Source organism: Panthera tigris, chromosome B3 (genome assembly GCF_018350195.1).
Source record: "Panthera tigris isolate Pti1 chromosome B3, P.tigris_Pti1_mat1.1, whole genome shotgun sequence".
NCBI lineage: Eukaryota > Metazoa > Chordata > Mammalia > Carnivora > Felidae > Panthera > Panthera tigris.
This window is the reverse complement of record NC_056665.1, coordinates 58,397,095-58,419,620: the sequence shown is the minus strand read 5'-3', so window position 1 is coordinate 58,419,620 and position 22,526 is coordinate 58,397,095. Positions and strand designations below refer to the sequence as shown.

The following is a 22,526-nucleotide window of genomic DNA, read 5'->3' as shown; positions in this document are numbered from 1 at the left end:
GTTCGAGCCCTGCGGCGGGCTCTGTGCTGACAGCTCGGAGCCTGGAGCCTGCTTCACATTCTGTGTCTTCCTCTCTCTCTGCCCCTTCCCTGCTCATGCTCTGTCTCTCTCTGTCTCAAAAATAAATAAACATTAAAAAAATAAATAATAAATAAATAGGTAGATTAATAATCACCACCTATTGCAAATATATTTTCTCATATTATAGTGCAATCCCTGATCTACTTTCCTTCCTTCCCTCCCACCTTCCTTCCTTCCTTCCTCCTTTCTTCCTTTTCTTTTTTTTCTTTTTAATGCAAGTTCCTGACTTAACTTTTGATTGCTCAGGCATTAAAAAATGGTCAAAGGACCAAAGAAGACCTATAGAAGATCAATAGGTACATGAAAAGCTGCTCAATATCACTAGTCATTAAGGAAAAGCAAACTAAAACCTCACGTCTGTTAGAATGACCATCATCAAAAAGATAAGAGATAGTAAATGCTGGCATGACTGTGGAGAAAGGGAGACCTTGTGCACCATTGGTGAGATTGTAATTTGGTGCGGCCACTGTGGAAAACAGTATGGAAGATCCTCAAAAAATTAAACACAGAACTACCATATGATCCAGCTATTCCACTTCTGGGAATATATCTAAAGGAAACAAAAACACTAACATGAAAACATATCTGTTGGGTGCCTGGGTGGCTCAGTGGGTTAAGCATCCGACTTCGGCTCAGGTCATGATCTCATAGTTTGTGGGTTCGAGCCCCATGTTAGACTCTGTACTGGCAGCTCCAAGCCTGGAGCCTGCTTGGGATTCTGTGTCTCTCTCTGCCCCTCCCTGGCTTGTGCTCTATCTAAAAAAAAAAAAAAATGTTAAAAAAAATTAAATATATATATATATATAGCATCTGCACTTTCATGTTCATAGAAGCATTATTTACATTAGCCAAGACATAAAAACAACACAAGTGTCTATCAATGGATAAGTGGATAAAGAAGTTGTGCTACGTGTGTGTGTGTGTATATATATATATATATATATATGTATGTATATATATATATATAATATTATGCAGTCATAAAAAATGAGGAAATCCTACCATTTGTGATAATAACATGAATGGATCTTGAAGGCATTATGCCAAGTGAAGTAAGTCGCACAGAGAAAGAAAAGTACTGTATGATTTCACCTACATATGGAATACCAAAAAAAGCAAACTCATAGAAAAAGAGATCAGACATGTGATTAAAAGAGGTGGGGGTGGGGAGGGAGAATTGGAGGAAGGTGGTCAAAAGGTACAAACTTCCAGTTATAAGATGAGTCAGTACTAGGGATATAAGGTACAACATGACTGTAGCTAACACTGATGAATGATCTATAGGAAAGATGTGAAGAGAGTAAATCCTAAGAGTTTGCATCACCAGAAGAAAAAAAATTATTTTTTCTTTTCTTCTTTTCTTTTTATCATAGTCATACGAGGTGCTGAATGTTAGGCTGAAGCTATTGTGGTAATTGCTTCACAATATATGTAAATCAAACCATTATGCTATACTCCTTAAACTTATACAGTAATATGTGCTAATTATTTCTCAATAAATAAGGGGGAAAAAAGAGGCACTTACTTAAAAATGGCTATCTGGAATAAACACATTGCCAGACACATGACTAGATAAAAGAGTCAGGCTGCACTGCACCCCATCCCCTCACCACTCTAGGCTCCATGGTTTTAGAAATCTTGGTTGATTTTGTTTGGTAACTAACCATTTGAGCTGCTTGTTTCCTGTCTTCCTGTATTCTCAATTCCCACTCTTATGGTTTTTTTAAAATATTTTATTTGTAAGTAATCTCTATACCTAACATGGGTCTCAAACTCACAACCCTGAGATCAAGGGTCACATACTCCACCCACCAACCCACCCAGGCAGGCACCCTCTCCACTCTTATATTTTAAACTCACCAATAAAGAGTGAGCCTGCAAAACCCTAAGCACCCATCCTCTACCTCAATAGAAGCAGAAGCCTAAGCCTGAGCCATGACCTCATTGTGTGGCCCCAGGTACACCATATAATTTCCACTACTTATAAGTAATAAACCTCATATCTTTCAAAGTCTCCTGATGGATTGCTGAGGGTGTCTTACAATCATAAGAAAAACCCACAAGGGCTGGTCCAGCTACAGCACTGATTATCAGTAGGCTGAGACTGGCACACAACACATACATTTTCTCATCTGTATCACTTTCTGGGCTATTATTGCTATCTGACTTCCTAATACCCATATAGAGGGTGGTATACATGAGGAAGTAGGCTCAGAGAAGTTAAGGGATTTTCCTCTGTAACTACTTAGGAGTAAAGTTGGCACCAGAATCTGGGTCTCTGATCCAGCATTCTTCCAGTTCTGTCAGAGATTCCTTCAGTATAGAGGGTTGGGAGCCAAAGGCATTTGGCTTGTCAGAAGAGGTTGGGTAGGACCAATGAGAAGATGAGCCTGGGGCAGGGATGTGGAGATGGGCAGAAACTCTCCCTGCCACAGGTCTTATTGGCTAGAGAACTCTGTGATTCAGCAATTCCACCCTAAATATATACCCAAGAGGAATGAGTACATTATGTCCAGATATATACCCAAAAGGAATGAGGGCATTACAAAGTGCATGAACAAAGACAAGTGCAAGAATGTTCATTGAAGATTTATTCAGAATTATCAAAAACTAGAAACAACCCAATGTGCATCAATAGGAGATTGGATAAACATTTGGGACATCTCTACAGTGAAATACAACTCAGCAATAAAAATGAATAAACTACTGATACATACAACAACATGGACGAATCACAATGACATTGTGCTGAAAGAAGCGTTTCCAAAGGGTACCTTCAGTATGACCAAAACTAATCTGGAGTAACAGAAATCACACCAGTGATTGCTTCTACTGGTTGGGGGAGACTGACTGGAAGGGGTACAAAGGAAGTTTCTGAGGTGGTTGAAATGTTCTCTATCTTGACTTGGTTAGTGTTAACACATGTATGTATAACTTGAAGATTTATACACCTTGCCATATGAAAATTATACTTAAATTTTATTTTATTTTATTTTATTTTAATTTTTAAAATGTTTTTATTTATTTTTGAGACAGAGAGAGACAGAGCATGAGCAGGGGAGGGGCAGGGAGAGAGGGAGATACAGAATCCAAAACAGGCTCCAGGCTCTGAGCTGTCAGCACAGAGCCCCATGCAGGGCTCGAACTCACGGACTGTGAGATCATAACCTGAGCTGAAGTCAGACGCTTAACCGACTGAGCCACCCAGGCACCCCTGAAAATTATACTTAAATTTTTAAAAATAATTTAAGCTCAGCTTTTTAGGAAACAGTCAGTTGCAGGAGGAAAAGGAAGTGTCTTATAGAGCCTAGTATGGAGGTGACATCCCAGGTTGCCTCCTATGTAAGGTGACCAGCTTTGTCTGATTTACCTGGGATTGAGGGCTTTCCTGTGACAAGAGGCTATCACTGGTAAAACTGGGAGAGTCCTGGGCAAACCATGACAGCTGGTCACCCCACTCTTGTGGAAGTGGGGAACTGGGTGGGAGCTCTGGATGTCTGGCAGACAGGTTGGATTCCCTTGGTCTCAGAGCCCAGGTGCTGCTCCACAGGCTCAGAGAAGGGCCATGGAAAAGTCATAGCAGCAGGCATTGCTGGTTGACAGCAGGAACATCAGGACTAGGGAGGCATCTTTGTTCCCTGGTTATTATTCAGTGTTCCTGACCCTTTAGGAGCAAGAAGGGGTCGGGGGTGGAACTGGAGGAGCAGGACCCCAGAGACTGAATAGAGACAGTTTGATTATCCAGATTCTAAGCATCGTGGCTTCTATGAACTGGGCTCTGAGGAGATTTTCACTTAGCCCTCTCTTCACCTTAGTTATCCCCACTCCATCATCCCTCAAATGCCTAAGCCAAGAAAATACCAAAGCAGTACATTGATTTTGTGCAAGGAAAATAGGGACATGGGACCTATCAGAGGCAAATGCTATTGTATCTCTTCACCTCTACAGATGTCACAGGGCAGAGGCTGTCCCCACTCTCCTTTGTTTGCCATAACCTGCTGTTGCTTGAGCTGGAGGGGTTTTCTCTACCTTGTCAGAGAATAGGACAGATGGGGACATGGAGGAGGAACTCTTCCAGCTTTCTAGCTGAGGCCCGAAGTGGATTCTAACAGAGAAACTGCTGGCAGGGCTGGTCCACAGAGGGGGAAACAGGAACCAGGAAGTTCTAAGAGGTTCTCAGAAGTTCTCATAGTGATGCATGAAGTGGGCCTGGTCCTGCCTGTTGATGAGCTGACAGGCCTTCTCTACATTCTTGGTCATTCCTGGAGGGCCACAGCTGAACACTCCAATCTTCCGTACCTGTCAAGTGTGTTGCAGGGAGTGATTGCATAGAGGAGAGGCCTGCAGGCTTAAGATTATCACCCCTTGGGAGGAAGCTGCTTCTCAAGCCTGCTGGAATGACTAAAGCATTGACCTCTGGCTCTGAGGAGGAGGCTTGAGCTAGGGGCAGTTGGGGGTAGGGAGGGTTTGAGGCCTTCCTCCAACACCTGACCCCATCCTGGAGCTAGCATGGGATGGTTCTCCACTCAGATTATAGCTGTAGGGTGCTTAAAGTCCAGGATATCCTGGCAGGGGAAGGCCAGGGTTTCAGGACAGGTGGGGGTGGGGCTGACCTGTGGGTGGACCTCCTGCAGGGATTTGAAGAAGAGCTCGAAGGGGGGGCGGCCAAAGTGTGTGATGGAACGCAGGCCCGTGAACAGACTCCGGTTCAGCACCTTCTGGAAGTGTCGCTCACAGATGTACTGGGAGAGGGAGTAGAGGAGGAATGTCACAGTCAGACAGAGCCAGGGTCAGCTCTTAGTCTAGATGGTGGCCCAGATACCTACCCTGCCTGACCGGCCCTGACATACCAGCATGGTGGTCCTGAGGTCAAACTTCTCAGCCAGCTGGGTGATGTAGATGTGCACGGACACCAGGTCCTGGCAGTCATTCTCCTCCACCTCCCGGATGATGTCAGCCAGCCACTCAAACTGCCGCTGGGTCCGTGTCACCCAGATGAAGTAGATCTGGGGACACATTGCTGGAGCTCAAGACTCAGCTCAGCTCAAGTTTCATCCACCCCAGATGCCTTCACCTGAGAGGCTGGAAAGCCTCAGACCACCCACAGACTCCGAATCTCTGGCAGCCCCACAAGCCTGATCTAAGTCTTTTAACCAGCAGACCCCAGCAGAGGTCCTTCTGTCTATACGTCCTACCCTCCCTCAAATGTTGGGCATGTGGACAGCTGTGTATGAATAGCCCCTGCAGACTCAGTGCCTAGGGGCCAGGGGCTTTTACTCATATTGCTCTGCTGTGATGTGGGGACACAATCAGGCAGTCCACTCACCTTTTTACAGAGCATTTGGCTGCCCAACGATGACTTGAAGACCAGATCTTTGAGGATTGAGGCAAAGGGGGTGACCCCAATGCCCCCTCCCACCAGCACGGACACCTCAAATTTATGCCACTCCTGGTGGCCCTCTCCAAATGGCCCATCGAGGTACAGCTGCCAACCAAAGAGGGAGAAGAGATGAGCTTGGTCTGGCCCCAGATCTGAGGTTAGAAATGGGTATAGGACAGGGAGAAGAGGGCCACAGGAACAACAGAGCCTCTTCTCAGGCACCCCAGCCTGGCCTTGTGCTGGCTGGAGCTTCTAGTCTCAGGGTAGGGGAGAGTGGGGACCCTTTGCCAATGCTGGAGACCAAAAAGTGGTTCCTGGTGGCAGGCACCTTTGGGTATCTGGAACAGCCGTCGCCCATTGGAGGTGAGTAGATCTCCCTGAGGCGAGTGGTCCAGGGCCCTGCTGCCCGGATGTGAAGGCTGAGCGTGTCCTCATGGGGCGCAGAAGTCAGTGTAAATGGGTGGTACTCGTTGGTCCCCAGAGTCAGACAGGCAATCCGCACCCACTGTCCTGACTTGTACTCAAAGCCTTGGGGCCGTTGGAATTGCAGGTGAGTCACTCCTGGGAGTCATGGGCAGGCAAGGGCAGGGATCAGAAGGCTTGCTTCCAGTACCCGAGGACTGGCAGATACCCCAGATACCTTGTCTACTCCACACATATGGTCTGAACAAGTGGAGCTCCTGGAAGTAGGAGTCAGAGGGTCCCCTTCTCTCTTTCCTGGGTAACCCAAGAATTAGATTTCTCTGCTCCTTGTTCCAGCTACTCTCCTCTCCACTCCTTATTCCCGTGAAACATCCAGGCCCCTATGCTACTATCCTGAATATCAGCCTACAGGTCAGAGGACCTATTTCCCCAGGGACCATCTCACAGTTTACCAAACCTCCACCATTTGAGAATTACCTTTGGATAGGCCATTTCTGCGCATCTCTGCACTACTGTTTATCTAATGTTTTTCTTCATATTGACTTAATTTTTCAATATGATTTACCTTGACGAACTTCAGATCACTCAGACAGGTGGAAAACCAGTGTCATGTATTGTAAATAGAAGGCACCGTATTTTATCAAATTTTAGCTGGATACTGTGTGGTGTGCCAGACCACAGCTGAGCCTCAGGCCTGTTCTTTCTTCGTTAAAAAAAAAAAAAAAAGTTGATTTGCAAGTACTGGAAAGTGCAAAAAGCATACTAATAACATGCTGAGGTTTTTGTCCTTAAGTAATCTCAATGGACATAAAGTTGAAATGAGATTAATTTTCTTACTATGTTAATCCTGAAGATTAGATGGTCCCACAACACCTAAAACCATCTTCTGCCAGCCTCTACAGTGGTGTGAATCCTCACTTTAGCCAACATAAACTCTCAAAAATTGACTCTCAGGGGCAACTGGATAGCTCAGTTGGTTAGGTGTCTGACTCTTGGTTTCAGTTTATGTCATGATCTCGTGGTTCGTGGGTTCAAGCCCTGCACCGTCAGTGAGGAGCCTGCTTGGGATTCTCTCTCTCTCCCTTTCTCTCTGCCCCTCCCCTGCTCATGCTTTCTCTCTCTCTAAATAAATAAACTCTAAAAAAACCACAAAAAACAAAAAACAACTAAAAAATAATAGACTCTTGAAATCTGGGCCAATTGCCCATTTCTGAAGGGGGGTTATTCTAGGAGGAGGGGGTGGGAGGGGTATAGATGGTTCCCTGGGGAGCACCCAGACCACACACAAGGGGGTCTGTGTTGTCCTTAAATGCCTTTCAGCTGCCTCTTCTCATGGTCACTTCTCATTGTTTGCAAGTCCTCCTGGGGGCAACACAGCCCTTTCTGGGGCTCCATTTGTATCAGGAAAGCTGCAGGGGTCCCTGACAGATTATTAAAAGGCCTGATGGGGGTCTGGAGGCCTGTGGAGCTATCTCCACATGTCCCATGAGTCGACTTCCAATGCCCCCCACCTGGGGTCATATTGGGCCTGGTACCTGAAGGCAGCAGCTCCGCCTTCACCACGCTGATCTCCACCTTCTTCCGGCTCAGGCTCACCAGCTTGTCCCCCCCATAGATTAGTGCTGGGACCAGGAAGTAGATGTGGAAACGGGGCAGCTGGATCAGGCCGAAGCTGCCGTGGATGATGAGCTGGAGATGTGGCCAGTTAGTACAGCTCAGGCCCAGCCGGGCCCCTCCCTGCACCCTCCCTTGCCCAGACACTTCTTGCCCGGACCCTGGGCCTGGGCTGGGTAGATAAAGCCACCATAGACTTCAGAGGCTGGGGTCTCTGCTCTCAGGTCCAATTAAGCCTGCTCCCTACCCCCATTATGAGTGCTCATCCCTGCCCCCGTGGACTGGCCCTGCCCAGAGAATCCCTCACCAACACATAGAGCAGGATGTAGAGGTGGTGGGTCAGCCAGAAGCCCCGGAAGCTACGGCGCCGGAAGTGGTGGGAGGCGAACACATACATGATGGCCAGGACCACGAGCAGGAGCACCCCTGTCATGCCTGGGGGCAGCGGGGACAGGGTCAGAGAATACTTTTGGGACCTCAGCATGGGCTGAGAATATGACAGTGATCCCCCAGTCTACCCTCCTTCTCTGATCTCCCTGGCCCCCAGAACAGCTTGTCTGCCGGGGCTGCAGCTGAGGCTTGTCCTGGAGACTAGAAAGGGAACCACGACCACTAGACAAGTATGTATTCATGGGAGGATGAAGACAAACAGAGGTCCTCAGATAGAACCCCCAGGCCCCACATACACCCCTACTCCCTACCTGGGACTGTCTCGAAGAACCACCAGTAGAACTTTTGGGGAAGCTGGGACCTGTAGGGCAAAGGTATATGAGCTTCTAGCTGGGGCAGGATTGGCTTCCCCACTGTCACAATGTGATTCTGCTTCTGCTGGCCCTGACTGCTGAGGTTACTGGGCCTCCACTCAGATGGCCAGGGATCATCCAAGGAACATGGCACCCAGCCACCCACAGTTCCACCCTCTGCTTTCTTGGCAATTCTTCCTTCTGCATTATCTTGAACTCTCTTACTGCTATTTGCTTCCTTGGGTGCTCGGTTCACATTCTGTAAGCTCCATGTGGGCAAGGGTGTGGTTCTGCTCATTGCTCTAATCCCTATGCTCAAACAATGCTAGGCTTGTAGTAAATACTCAACAAGTATTTGCTGAATGACTGCATGAATCTAGTATGCCTATTCTCTGGCACCTGGATGGTCATGTATGATGTACTCCATGAATGTTTGCTCAGTGAATGAATGGTAGGCTAAGATTCCAAGTTCTGTGTTAGGTACATGTGGGAAACAGTCTCTAATTCATCTCCCAAACATCTTGCCTGGCTAATCATGGCCACTTCCTTCCAGGGCAAGGAAGTCACCTCTCAGCCACCTCTCTTCACTCTCATTCAGTGAGAGTGGAGTATTGAGGGCCATCTATGTCTTTTCCATTATACCCTTTGGCCTGCTCCAAATGTCCCATGGGGGAACCCTCCCCAGAACTGACCCATCATTCACAAAGACGTTGGGAAAGACACAGGCCAGCAGGCTGAGGGGGCTGACTGAGAAGATGAAGACATTGACTGCATGGCCAGCACTGTGCAAAACTGAAAGAGACTCTGTTAGAGATGCCACCCAGGGCCGACTCTACCTCCCACCCTGAGGAACAGAGGAGGCACAGGGAGGAGAGACGGGAGTCTACGTAGCTCCAATCTCCTCACTCTTCCCCCCACAGCTAGAGCCAGGGGAATGCAACAATGGGGAGGATGCCCAGGAGGCACTGACTGGCTAGGACAACGGCAGCCATGGCGATCCAGCGATGGAAGTCCACGGCGGCGTCAAAGGGTATGTAGCGGTTGAGGAAGGTCTCGCGCAGGAAGGTGATGAGGTTGCGGCACATGGTGAGCAGGATGTAGGAGAACATGAAGGAGATGCTGGCGGCCGTGCCCCGGGACAGGATGATGCCCACAAAGGTGGTCTGTGCGATGCCCGAGGGTGGTGAGGCAAAGGCATAATCTGGAGAGGGGGTGTGGGTGGATCAGCATGGCACAGAGGCTGGGGTCCCTGGCCTGGGTCAGAACGCCTGGGCTCCAGTGGGAAGAGCAGCCAGAAGGCTCTCTACATGCCCCTTCCCACCGCCCACAAGCTGGAACTCTTACAGTAGGCACGCTCTGCAAACAGGCCAGCACAGATGGCAGAGAAGACCGCCACGCACATGATGTGCCGCAGGTAGTTCTCCACAAAGCGCTTGTACTGTCGCAGCTTCTGGGCCAGGGGGCCCCGCTGCATCTTCTCCTTCAGTGCCTCCGTGTACAGCCGGGGAGGGGGCACCACTGTCCTGCAGCAACGGGAGGCAGCTGGCCGTGAGACCAGGGCACCCTGACCTCCCCTAAATGCCACCCCATGAAGGAGACCTGATAACCTGGCAGGGGTCAGGATGGGCCAGAACAGATGAAGGAAACAGCATTTGGGGAGTAGACTACTACCCGCCCCCAACTTTCAGCACTCATCTTTATTTGCTCCATCCACCCGCTCTTCTGTCTTCCCCCTACTCCACCTCATCTTCCTCCTGTGTGTTCTGTCCTTCCCTCTTGGTGCTCCCTGAACGGGCCTCACTGATGTGCCCAAAGCAGGCAGGAGCCAGGAGAGCCCTTACTGCCATCTTGGTATTGCATCTGAGTGCTAGGCCCCTTGCCTGAAGGTTAGGGTGCAGAGGTTGGAAGATGTTGAAGAATTATTTGACCTTATGGCCCACCAATCAGGTTAGAGACACATAGAACGAGACACAGGATGGTCCCTTATGTGTCCAGGAAGGGTGGGCAGGGCCCAGAGACTCCAAGACTTCTCCCCATGTTTCCTTGGGCCCGGGGGTCTAGAAAGTACTTACTTTTTGCCAAACCTCTTCTTCAGCACCGGACCTCCCAGCTCTGGGGCTTCTGAGGCAGGGAGCCCTAGTTCCTGAGAGCAGGATCTGAGAAAGGAAAAATGGGCTCATTCTCCCCTTGTCTTTGCAGCCAGGAGAAGAATCACCAGGTCAGAACTTCAGAGGATGGGGATGAATCCTGGAACCCACCCCTGCCCACAGAACCTGCCCATAAAACTGGTCAGAGAGAAGCCAGGTAGGAGAGGCAAGGCAGAATGAATATGATGTGGTCATCTGTCTTACAGAAGGATTCTGTCTTGAAGTGTCAGGGAGAGAGCTAGGATCCTGAGCCACATGTCATGAGGGAAGCAGCTGGAATTTGGGCCAGGATCAATTATGCACTAAGAGCTACTTTCAGAGGAAAAATATCTGGTCCCAGGAACTGATTCAGCCAGCCCTACTTCCTTCATTTCTCTTCAGGGGACCTGGACAAGGGGACCTGCCAATGCCCCCATTCCTGCTCACCGTTCCCCAGGAGTCCGAGTGATGAATGAGACTCGACAGCTGATGTTTGGTTTAAAGATGTCTCCAACACCTGGAGAGAAGAACAAGAGTCTGGACAGGCTTCCCCACAAGGGTAGAAGAATGGTAGACTGCCCCCCTCTCTTCTCCAGGAAGGCTGCCACAGCACTTGCCAGTGACTTTGCCATGTTCTCATCTCTTGTTCCAGCCTTGTTCCCCTCACTGCCCACAATGGGCACCCATTGCAAACAAGGGGGTAACTTGGTATAATTAGAAAACTGCAGGCAGATGCAATCCTGCATCCTTTGTATAAAGAAAATAACGCCTCTTCCTCTGACTAGCTACACCCCAGACCAATGTGCATGAGCTTAGTAAGTGGCATGTAGGCTGGATTTCAGACCACCCTTGACCTCTCAGTAGGCACGTTTGTGCAGTGCACATGTATGTGACACCCTTGACTACACGTGCCTGGCTCTATACTAGGCACAAAAGACTTGAAGAGAAATAAAACCTGACTCCTACCCACCAGTAGCTCTCATTTTGAAGACACGTCCCTCCCTGACTCCTACCATTTCTTTTTTTTTTTTTAATTTTTTAATGTTTATTTATTAGAGAGAGAAAGAGAGAGAGAGAGAGAGAGAGAGAGAGAGAGAGAGAGAGAGAGAATGAATGGGGAGGAGTAGAGAGAGAGGGAGACACAGAATCCAAAGCAGGCTCCAGGCTCTGAGCTGTCAGCACAAAGCCAGACGTGGGGCTTGAACTCATGAACTGTGAGATCATAACCTGAGTGAAAGTCAACTGACTGAGCCACCCAGGTGCCCCCTACCATTTCTTACATACTCACGTACTTTCACCTCCACCTCTGACACAGAGCTGAGTGCGTTGGAGCTCGCTGTCATGGTCCCGCAGCATGAAGTGGAAATCCTCCCACGTCAGCTCCTCCTTATCCTGGAAGCCCGACTCCCGGTACATGGACTCCACCACCTCAGTCAGCTGGGCCTTGGACAGGCAGTTGTTGGAGATCTCGATGAAGGACCTGGGGGAGAAGGAGAGATACACCAGTCTGTCATCTGGCAAGGTCAGGTTCAGGCAGGTGCACAGTGGGGCGGGCCCCAGATTATCTAATGTGGTTACCAGTGACCCGGGAAATGGCATTGAGAAGGTGTTCATCCAGCCTGTAGTTGACATTAAGCTGGGTGGGGTGGCCACAGGTTTGAAATTGAAAGTGACCTTGACCAATTAGAGAAAGCAGCCCTCAAACAAGGGGGAATTGAAAGGTGGGATCAATGTCCATTTAGTGTAGGGACATGTCCAGATGACCATGGGCTTCTTGTGTGGCAGGGTCTCTGCTCACTCTCTTGTGTTAATGCATCCCACGCTGCCACTGGCCTCCCCCTTTCACAGTCCAGTGGGGGCACAGAAGCCTGGATGCCGGGGGAGGAGATGTAGCTACAATGGCTGCTGCTTCCTTGTGCCAACACCCCAGGGCACAGGCAGGATTGTCTCCACACCCGATCTCATAGCACCCAGAGTGGCCATACTCTTCTTAGGTTGTCCTTTGGGACAAAAACAAGCCAACCATGCATGTTTGTGTGAATCCAACAGAAAAAAAGACCTGTGTGTGCCTGGCACAGCAAGCCCATTAAAAAACACATCATCCAAGTGAGACTGGGCAAGATCTACAACTGAACATAGGAAGAGAAAGTGGATACTTGGCCCTGGTGGACAGGGACCCTCTCCGAGATCCCTAGAGCCTCACCCAGATCTGGGCCTGCAATAGCACACCCAGTGAGGGATGGACTGCAATCAGCTTCACCACAGCCTTTTAGAAGCCCATGTCCAGTTGTGGTGTCTGGGATGGAAGAGGGATGTGGAAGTTAGAGGGAATGCAGAAAGAAATGGAAAGGCTTAAGGTAGAAAAGGTAAAAGACTCTGCACTCTTTTATGCATTTGGTTTATTCATTTGCTCATTTATTCCATCTGATTCAGTTAAGTATGTATTGAATACCTGCTATGTGCCAATCACAGTGCAGAAGAGGTGGATTCAGTGAGAAACAAAAGAGAAGTAAGAACCCTGTCCTTATGGAGCTGAAGGGGACTTTCACTGTTACCAGAACAGTGTCTTTAGGAATAAGAAGTCTATGCACTCAAAGCTGGTCTTTGTCAGCACACCACAACCAAAAATAACTTGAGAAGCAAGAAGAAAGAAGGGTTGGAATACAGAGGAACTTTCCATGTTTCTTCTCCTGCATTTCCTAGTGATTAATACAGGAAAGGTGACCAAGGTCATTAATCTTCCATCCATTAATGCACGGCGCAAAGCACCAGTGTTAGGTATGGTGTAGAAGAGTTTACAAAGATCCAAAGGCATCCAAAAGGGATACTAGACTTTTGCTATTGGTCATACTGGCTTGGTGGTTGTTGTTTGTTTGTTTGTTTGTTTGTTTGTTTGTTTGTTTGTTTTTAACTAGAGAGGGAGAATTTTCTAGCTCGTGTAGACAGTGCAGATAATAGACCCTCCTGGAGGCAGGGGCCTAGCTAGATAAACTTATGAAGCTGGATGCTCTGAGAATCTAGAATGCAGTATCCAGGCTTTCAAGATAGATGGCCACATAACCTCCTCACCTACCCTCCTCTGATTTGACTTTGTTTCAAACATCAGGGAGTCTCAGAACTGGAAGGGCCCACTCCATACCGCATCATGGTGAAGAATTCATCCTTGGAGAGGAAGCCATTTGCATCAAGGTCATACATGGTGAACATCAGGTGGGACTTGTCCTCTGGGGAGCCTGAGAAGAAAAAGAGGGATTCAGGTCACCTCTGTGCTGAAAGACTGCTGGTTCCTGAAGTGGTCCACTCTGCCCCTACCTTTCATGAAGACCACCAGGATGTCCAGAAACTCCCGGAAGGACAGGTAGCCATTGCCATCTTTGTCAGCAAGAGAGAACATGTACTCTACAAACATGTCCTGGGGCTTGAGGCCCAGGGACTCGGCAAACTCAGCTCTGCTCAGCTCACAAGTCAGGGCCTCCCGCACCTTCTGTGATGAGTCCAGGGGCAGGGTGCCTGCATCTGCCTTGTCGATGTCCAGCACCTGCACTCGGGCAGTAGCAGAGGGAAGGAGAGAAAAAGGTGAGGCCTGGGCTGAATGCAGTTCAGTGACCCTTCACATCTCCCAAAAGTCCAATTCAGAAATAGTGAGCCCTTGTAGCTCTCTTGATCCTTAGATATACTTCTGACCTGGGCCTCTGAGGCAGTGACTCAGATCTCTAGCAGCCAGCCCATTTTTTCCCTGGACTCAAGATCCAGGAGCTTTATATGTTAGGAATAGTGCTAGGTCTATAGGTGGGGGGTGGAAATGGGAGGGAACAAAGTTTGGGATTCAAAATGCGAAATGAGAGGCCCTATACTGGGGACAGAAATGAAGTAGACAGTGGTGGACAGGCAGGAAAAGGCTAGGGATATATTTATTCTCTTGTCAATTTAGACAGGGCTACCATGTGCCTGATTTGGTCTCCTGGAGGCAGGGGCCTGGCCAGATAAACAATCTTATGATTAGCTGGATTTGGTGGAGACTGCTGGGGATTTATATTTTTAACAAATTCCCAGGTTAGGTGGCGGCTGCTGGTCCAGAGGCCACACTTTGAGAACCACTGATGTAGACTATCTCACTGAAGCCTCACAACAACCCAAGGTGATGGATCCTATTACTTTTATTTTATTTTATTTTATTTTATTTTATTTTATTTTATTTTATTTTATTTTATTTTATTTTATTCTATATTCCATATGGGGGATACCTGGGAATACCAGTGGATCCTATTTTAATCACTGTTTTATAGATGAGGAAGTGGAGATACAGAGCAGAGATGATGTGACTGGCCTAAAGTCACACAGCTAGTGAGTGGCAATGCTAGGATTCAATCAACGCTGTCTCTCTCCAGCATACAGACCAGAAACTTAGTTTACCCCATGCAGGATCCTGTCCAGCCCAGCTTCCCTCCAACCCTGGGCCAGGTCCTGTCTCCAAAAGACACACTCATGGCACCTGGGCAAAGAGGTTCCTGAAGAAGATCTCCAGGATACGGGCCCGCTGCTGCTTGGTCACAGCCCTCCTGAACAGCTCATTCTCTTCTAACTCAGTCACGTCAAGGCCCAGAGTCCACTGCACACAGAAGCCCTGCAGATGCTGAACAAAGGTGCCCCGGTCCTCCTCAGAGTTAAACAGCAGCACCTGGGTGGGAGGAAGCCCATGTCAGTGCTTGGAGCTCCAGGTCTGGTTCAGCCCCCACTCAGAGGACCTTGAGTTGAGGGAAGATGAGAAAAGCTGCCTCCCAATGCATCCAGGCTGGAACCAAGTGAATGGCTCGAGCAGGTCAAAGGGAGGGTCACATGGAGTGTGGAGAAGAGCTGAAAGGAGAGCCTCTCCCCAGCATCATCTTCACAGGGGAGCTCTGTAGCTGAGGAGAGTGTGAACTAACAGGCCTCGCTCTGAGAAGGGAGATATAGGAGCATTCCAGGTAGGGGAGGCAGGCTGGCCATACCAGGTCATACTCCTTGGGGATCTTGAGCAGAAGGGTGTGGCGCCCGCGGTTGCTGGACAGGATGAGGTTGACCTTCTGTGTGGGCTGCAGCTGGACAGTGCGGAGCACAGACAGCCGCCTGTCTAGGACCTGTAGACGTCGGTCTGGGAGCAGCTGGATGGTGATGGGATAGCTCTTCTCCCTGGGGCCTGGCCACTCCATTGCTGGGGAAGGGACAATTGGGCAGAGACGTTCAGCACAGGTACCCAGGCCCCTGACCTCAAACCAATTCCACTCTACCAGTCTGAGCAGACACACCCAAAGCCCGGCTTTCTCCCCACATCTGCAACCTGCTTTTTCTCCCAGGGACCCCTATCTGGGCCCCATTTCCCTCTCTCCCTTCAGCCCCATCTCACCTGACACCCCATCTTTGGCTGCTTCTCTCTTCACACTCTCTTTGCCTTTCTTCTGTAGTCTCTTGCGCTCTCGGCCCCGGAAATGGGCCACGACCCCAGAGATAAGCAGACTCACTGAAAAGGATCAGAAAGAGCCAGTGGGGAGGGGAGCCTCTTGCCTGCAGCTTCACTGAGGGTCCTGTTGTTCCTCCCTTCACAAGGTCCCCTGAGCCTGGCTTTGACTGTAGCAAAGAGCTAGTCCCACAGACCAGCAGGTCATGAGGGGCAAGGACAGTCTGTGGGCAGGGGGGCAGCCAGGAGGAAAGCAGTGGGTGAGGGTGTGAAGAGTTCACCTAACGGAAGACAGCAGAGAGCCACAATGGTGATGCCAAAACCAGGACCACTGCCCTCGAAGTAGTCAATCACCGTCAGGGGCACACAGCGGGGCAAGCCTTCAGTTGTGAGCTGCCGAGGCTGAGGGCAGGGTGCACCTGAGGGAGAGGACACAAAAGACCTTAAAGTCTGAGGATCTCACTAGTTGGCCAGGCACCCTTCCCCTCTCTCCTGTAAAGGACAAGGTACCCTTCTCCTTACTAGGCCTACCTCTCTGGAGTTGGTTCCCCTCAAAAAGTCCCTTTCCATATCCTGTTCTCAGTACCTACCCCAGTTTGATCACAGAGTGCAGCCTGCAAACCAGTCCAGTACCTACTGGGGGAGGCAGCCTAAAGCAGGCTTCCCAGCAGCACACAGAAAATGCTGCCTGGCACCTGGTTCCCTGGATAGCACCAAGGGACTCGCCCCATCCTTGGTCCTTTCTCTGATTGCCACTCACCGTCATGCCAGATAAAGACATTGGGCTGCAGGGCACTGGCGTTCACATTGGTAACAGCCACTAGGACGTCCCAAAGAGTGGTGTTTCTGATTTCTGCAATTTCCTCTCTGGAGAACAGCCTAAGTTGGAGAAAGCCACGAATGGTTGGGATGAGAAAGGGCTGCCAGCCTCCAGCAATATTGGGCCCAGGAAGTCAGATGAGGAAAGAGACACAGAAGGGTTAAAGAGGAGGTGAGGCCAGCTGGGAATCCAGGGCCCGTGGGGCTGCTTACAGGCAGAGGCCCTGGGGCTCCAAGCCAAAGTGGCATCTGAGGCGGAAGTTCATGCAGGCCTTACCCATTCCTGGTGTTCTCAAACCAGTAGCGGTCACCATCCCGCAGCCGCACAAACTGGTCGAGGACGATGGCATTGAAGAGGGTCCCTGGGTCCCCGTGGCTCTCCAAGAACCCCCCAGGGAGCAGCTCCAGCAGGGAAAGGTCCTGGTTGTACAGGGCAGCTGTGGCCTCCAGCACCTGGGGCACCACAGGAGGTGAGGAATATGTGTGTGCATGTGTGTGTGCACATGTGTGTTGGGGAGGGCAGCCACTGTGGCTCCATTCTTAAACACAGGACTCCATCAGCTGCCTGGCTTGCTGCTCAGGCCTGAAGGAGCCTACTTTTCCTAGGCCATCCCCCTCAGGTGGTGGCAAGACAGGTGGGAGGACCCACGTGTCCCTGCCGATGGTGAAACCACTGCTAGGTGCCTGTGGGCCATATCCTGTGACCACCACCACCCAGGCTATCTGGCCCTAATAATTAGCAGTTTCAAGGTCACCCATTTCATAAGGAAGGATCCTGCAGGAATAGGACAATGGCACCCAATACAGAGATCACCCTGAGGCCACCCTGTAGGAATGGTACAATGTAGTGGTGAGAAACATACTCTGGAATCAGATGACTGAGTTTAAATCCCATCTCTATGACTGACTTACCAACCATGTCATTGGTAAAATAAGGACTATGATAGTATCTACCCTATAACATTCTTGATGTAGATTAAATGAGTTACATGTGCACAGATCTTAAAACACGAAAGTTTTAGCTGCTATTGCCATCATTACTGTTTCTCACCTGGGGGTCCACATTGGGATTGATGTCACTCCAGTTCTTTGGGGTTTCCAACCCCAAAGCCTTCAGGGCTTGGGTATAGCTGGGCAACCCCATATCTCGGCCACGTTGGATGCTGCTGGCCACGTAGTCTGTGCGGGAGAACTTGCCAGGGCCAGGCCAATAATCTGAGAAGGAGAGAGAACCAGGCTATAGGCTGAATCCTCCTGACGCTTCTTTGCTCAGCAGTCTTGAATTAGGTTGTTGGCACTACTCACCCCCAGAACTCCCAACATTGCGACCATGTGTCCATATCAACCTTGCTTCCACGTAGGGTCAATGTGACCATGTACGATCAGGGGAAATTTTTCTGGCAAGAATCTTCCCCTGAGACTCAAGACTGTTCTAGTCACCAAATAGTAAAGTCCCTGTCCTTTACCTCCTTGGCCTCAAGACAGGACTGGAGAAAACTTTTGGAAACCTAAATACCAAGAGATTGTGGTGTCACCTCTCCCCCTACATACTCAGACATAGGTAATTTAGAGTAAATGCAACATTAAACCTAAATGAAGCAAAAAAAAAAAAAAAAAGTTAAAAGCTTTTTTCTTCTAGTGGCTATTTACAGCATGTGTATCTGTGTTCCTGCATTGTAGGTACCCTAAGGTCTAACTGTTGATTAACCCAGAGGGGTCCCCAGGCTCTCAGGCTTCTGGACCCTTATCCCATCTAGCTCCCAAGCTTACCCCTCAGATCTTCAACCACTATCCTGTCTTCCATCTCTGAAATCTGGGAGGCCATTCCCAGCAGCAGGTGATTCACCGCCTGGGCACTGTTCAGATTGGTGTTCTGGAAATAGACAACAACACATTTAAAGTAGGCTCTTGGGCCTCTCCCCAAAGCCTGGTCCCTGTCACCCTGAACCACTGCAGCACCTCAGGACTAAGGGCCCTTGGCCAGTCCTAGACTCCTGAGCTATTGTCTCCAGATAATTTTCTTAAGTGTTTTTTTTCAAAGCTATAAGTATTTTTTTCAAAGTTATTTACTTAGAGAGAGAGAGAGAGAAGGGCAGAGAGAGAAGGAGGGATGGAGGAGAAAGAGAATCCCAAGCAGGCTCCACACTGTCAGCACAAAGCCTAATGGCCTCAACTCACGAATCCTGAGATCATGAACTGAGCTGAAATCAACAGTAGGACACTTAATCAACTGAGCCCCCCAGGCGCCCCACCAGATAATTTTCTGATCATTCTCCCCTTCATCTCCTACTACCTGTAGAGGCAACACCTAAAAAAGCAACTGGAACGGTTGCTTTTCCCAGCCTGTGTGTCACGACTGACGCTGACCCACCTTCCCCTGACCCAGACCCCAGGCTGACCTCCCGAATCCAGTAGCTGTTGCAGACTCTGAGAGCTGGGGAGCTGCCAAGACCCTGGTTCAGGACCATCTGGAAATGACAGCTGGCATTTCTGAAATGGGGCATCAAGGATGGGATGAGAGCTCAGGGAAAAGCTGACATGGGGTTGAGTGGGCTGAGGGACTCAGAGGGGTCTGGCCAGGACGGAGGGCTGAACTTCTTTGAACACAGCAGAGATTTGGCAATGTGTGTGGATTGAAGGTATCAGTTGCTCTTTGTCCACATAGAGTGGTAAGGGAAGGAGTGAAGAGAATAACCCGACTGCTGGACAAGTCCTGCTCTCAGCAGCTAAAGTTCAGCCATTAGGAGGAGTTGTTAAGTTTGAAACTCCTATCCCAGGGTCCTATTTCAGGGTTCCAAACTCTGCTTCTCTTCCCCCATTACTGTGGAGTTGTATAAAAGGCCCCAGGCCCCCAAGGCTGTTGATTCTTCATCTCTACCAGTGTGCTATGCCTCCTCCACTGCCAGCCCCTCCCTCACCTCATGTAGACGCCAGGAGGCACCATGGTGGAGAAGAACTGCTCAGAGGCTGCCAGGAACTCTGGGGAGATGCTGGGGTCCAAGAAAGAACGGTACCCTGCCCAACAGGGGTAATAAGAGAAACAGGCTCCTTATCACATCCTTCCATCACATGCCCCTACCTGTCTTCTTTCTCCCACGGATCCTGACCCTCCCTTCTCCACCCCCACCCCCGCAGTCCAAGTGTCCCCCCCCCCCCAACTCCTGTACCTGTATATTCTGGGGGTGTTGTCTGCAGGAAGCTGGGCAGCCACTCATACAGAGCGATGTTCTGAGAGACAAGAGAAGGCAAAAGGGAGGCAAGCGCTGGAGCAGCCGCCCTGGGAGGGATCCGAGCCCAAGGAAGGCTTCGGTGGGAGATGAGGGTCAGGCAGGGGCAGTCACGAGGGAGGCAACTCAAACAGGACAGGTGCGGAGGCCCGGCCCCCACAAGGAACCTGGGATGGCAGAGGAGGGCGGCTACATAAGAACGACAGCAAAGGCTCGAGGATCACAGCGCTTTGCCTCCTCATCGTCTCCACGTCCACTCCGAGACGAGACGCTAGCCCCAGTTCTGGGGAGCAGCGTCCTCCTGCAAAAGGGCGTTTCCGGGGGCTGCCCGTCGGAGGATGGAGGGCCCTGCGCAGCAGGCAGGGGCGGGGCGGGGAGGGGGTGCGGACTGACCTGGTAGGTGGCGATGACCCTCTTGCGCGCGTGCTGAAACAGCTCCTCGTCCCCCCACCGCGGGTGCTCGCGGGCCAGCCGCTGCGCCCACACGTTGTGGTAGCGGAACCACAGCAGGCCCAGCGCCTGCAGGAAGGGGTCGCGGTTCCCTCGCTCCGCCCCGAAGGCTGCACGCGACGCCGTGGGGCCGCAGGGGAAGAGACGCGCGGCGGTGTGACCACGGGGAGCGCAACCTCGGCGCCCCCCAGCCCGCCCCGCCGCGCGCCCCGGCCGCCGCAGCCCACCCCGCGGCCTCACCATACAGCCCCCGGGGCCCGCGCTGTCCGGTGGCGGGGTCGGGCGGCGTCCACATGAGCAGGGGGCTTTGCGCGTTGCGGGGGAAGGCGGGGTCGGGCCCCGACGCCAGCTGCCCCCCGGAGAAGCTCCGCAGCGCGTCGCTCCAGGAGTGCGAGGAGCCATAGATGGCGCTGCCGTCCAGCCAGCCCGTCACCTCGTTGGTCTGCGGGGGCACCGGGAGGGTGAGCCCAGGGTGAGCCGCGGGCGGAGTAGCTGAGACGGGTAAGGGGGCGCCAGGGCCAGCCCAGCGTCGGTGGGGTGGGGGGTGGGGTGGGGGGGCGGAGCCTCTCCCGGCCCGGCCCTGCCAGGCCCCGCCCCCGCGACCCCGCCTGCCTCGTCTCACCAGGTCCCGGGGGTTACTGGGGCTCTGTCCGGTCTCGGGGTCCCAGCGGCTCCTCTGGAAGGGTAGGACCACGTCCCCGCGCTGGTCGGGGTCGAACACCGGGTCCCCGGGCGGGATGTGGATGTTGAGGAACTCGGCTGGGCAGCCAGGTGTCTCCACGCTCACCAGGTCGGACAGCACGTGGTAGCCTGTCCGCAATGGGGGCCAAACTGTTGAGAATCGCCACTCCCCATGGGCAGGGAGTTTCTCTTGGTTTCTCAAGAGTCAAAAGACATGTTGTAGTTTAAGCTCTGCCACCAGCTCCGGGTCTTTCTTCTAATTTTCAAGCGGGGACATAATACACTCTCCACGCACCTCATAACATTGGCGTGAGAATCCAAATAATAATTAAGATAAGGGCTCCCCCAAACCAACTCCCATCTCCCACCAGATCCTGCTTTCCCCTTTCTCTTTCGGAGGAAAGAGGATACAATCATATGAGTAGGAGAGCGGTGGCAGGGGACTAGCTCCTAAGGGCTTTAATGGAGGTCCAGTGATCCTCCTGGATTTGGAGTAACGGGTAAGAGAATGATAAGGGAAGCAGATATCCCTAAATCGACACTCCCAAAGCCCCCAAGATAAAGAACGCCTGGAACTGTTGCTTAGTGAGGAGGAGGAGATGGCTGGGAGTTGGGTCAGCCTCCAAGTGACTGGTCAACCCCGGTGTTCGCCCACTTTGCTCTCACCAAAGAAGACCCCCAGCACCGTGCGGTTGCGGCGGGAGGCCTGCCCGGCTGTGCCCCGCATGGCGGCGTCGCTGAGTCGGCGCGGGTTGGGCAGCAGCGGCTCCCCCAGAGCCTGATAAACACCATCCGCGTAATTGGCTGGTACCAGACGCTGCAGTCTGAAGCCTGTGGGAAGCAGGGAGCGGGGCTTTGTCAGGGCACTCCGTCCCCAACAAGGACATAAACCTCTCCCTACGCCTACCTCACTGACTAGACCCCTTTCCGCCAGGGTTTCCTGGGCCCAGGAGTGCATAGGAGTTCTCTGGGCAGACAGCCGGGTGGCTGGCGGCGCGCTCTCTCCTCTTGTCCGGGTCTCATCTCCCGGGGCCGGCCCTCCACTAGCCATCCTCCCCCTCATCCCTACCCGGACCACAGGACGTACCAGCTGCGCCGAGCTCGTGATGCCTCAGGTTGTTGAACCAGCCGTCATAGCGCTGCACTTCCCAGGACAGTGCAGGTGAGTCCTGGCCGCCTGTGAGGCAGAGTGGTTCCTCAGCGCTAGCCTTCCTGCGACCACTCGAGGACCCAGGGCCTCTGTCCCTGCTTCTCCCGCTCCCTGAGTGCCCCCAATCCTACCCAAGAGGCGACACTGCACGGCGTTGAAGGTGCGCCAGGAAGTTTCCCATCCTGCTGACCTGCGCTGCGATTTGACCGATCTTGCAGAGGTACTCCACCCGCAAGAGGTACTGGGCGACTTCGCTAAGCTAGGGGCACCGGATACTTACCCGCTGGATCCAGGGATGCAGTCAGTAGAGCTCCCAGGAGCACCACCGCCTTTGGCTTTGCCCAGAGCATGCTGACCCTGCCGCCTGGGAAGTGGGAGGTGATATGTGAGGGACAAGG

At 51.4% G+C, this 22,526-nt stretch overlaps 1 protein-coding gene across 1 annotated transcript; it reads right to left on the bottom strand.

The window, feature by feature from the left end:
• Window positions 1-4,218: 4,218 nt before the first annotated feature.
• DUOX2 (dual oxidase 2) lies at window positions 4,219-22,478 on the bottom strand. The gene is made up of 34 exons (XM_042989218.1): window positions 22,409-22,478; window positions 22,066-22,155; window positions 21,645-21,809; window positions 20,920-21,107; window positions 20,538-20,739; window positions 20,241-20,407; window positions 19,788-19,848; window positions 19,539-19,635; window positions 19,020-19,110; window positions 18,391-18,493; window positions 17,672-17,835; window positions 16,898-17,073; window positions 16,562-16,680; window positions 16,083-16,220; window positions 15,751-15,864; window positions 15,356-15,558; window positions 14,860-15,045; window positions 13,680-13,905; window positions 13,507-13,600; window positions 11,656-11,847; window positions 11,381-11,385; window positions 10,815-10,884; window positions 10,314-10,397; window positions 9,586-9,764; window positions 9,212-9,442; window positions 8,934-9,033; window positions 8,200-8,249; window positions 7,806-7,933; window positions 7,420-7,573; window positions 5,790-6,022; window positions 5,408-5,566; window positions 4,932-5,087; window positions 4,695-4,823; window positions 4,219-4,380 (listed from the first exon to the last, which is right to left on the bottom strand). Exons 1-34 carry the CDS (start codon window positions 22,476-22,478, stop codon window positions 4,258-4,260), a joined length of 4,647 nt encoding a protein of 1,548 aa, XP_042845152.1. The 3' UTR covers window positions 4,219-4,257.
• Window positions 22,479-22,526: the final 48 nt, after the last annotated feature.

What these genes read in the sequence shown, in the direction of transcription:
- DUOX2 (XM_042989218.1), bottom strand. Translation starts at nt 22,478, where the DNA reads ATGCTCTGGGCAAAGCCAAAGGCGGTGGTGCTCCTGGGAGCTCTACTG. An exon ending in CCAGTAACCCCCGGGACCTG is followed by an intron (nt 20,740 to 20,919) that starts GTGAGACGAGGC and finishes GTGCCCCCGCAG; the next exon opens with ACCAACGAGGTGACGGGCTG. An exon ending in AGTGGTTGAAGATCTGAGGG is followed by an intron (nt 17,836 to 18,390) that starts GTAAGCTTGGGA and finishes TCTCCTTCTCAG; the next exon opens with ATTATTGGCCTGGCCCTGGC.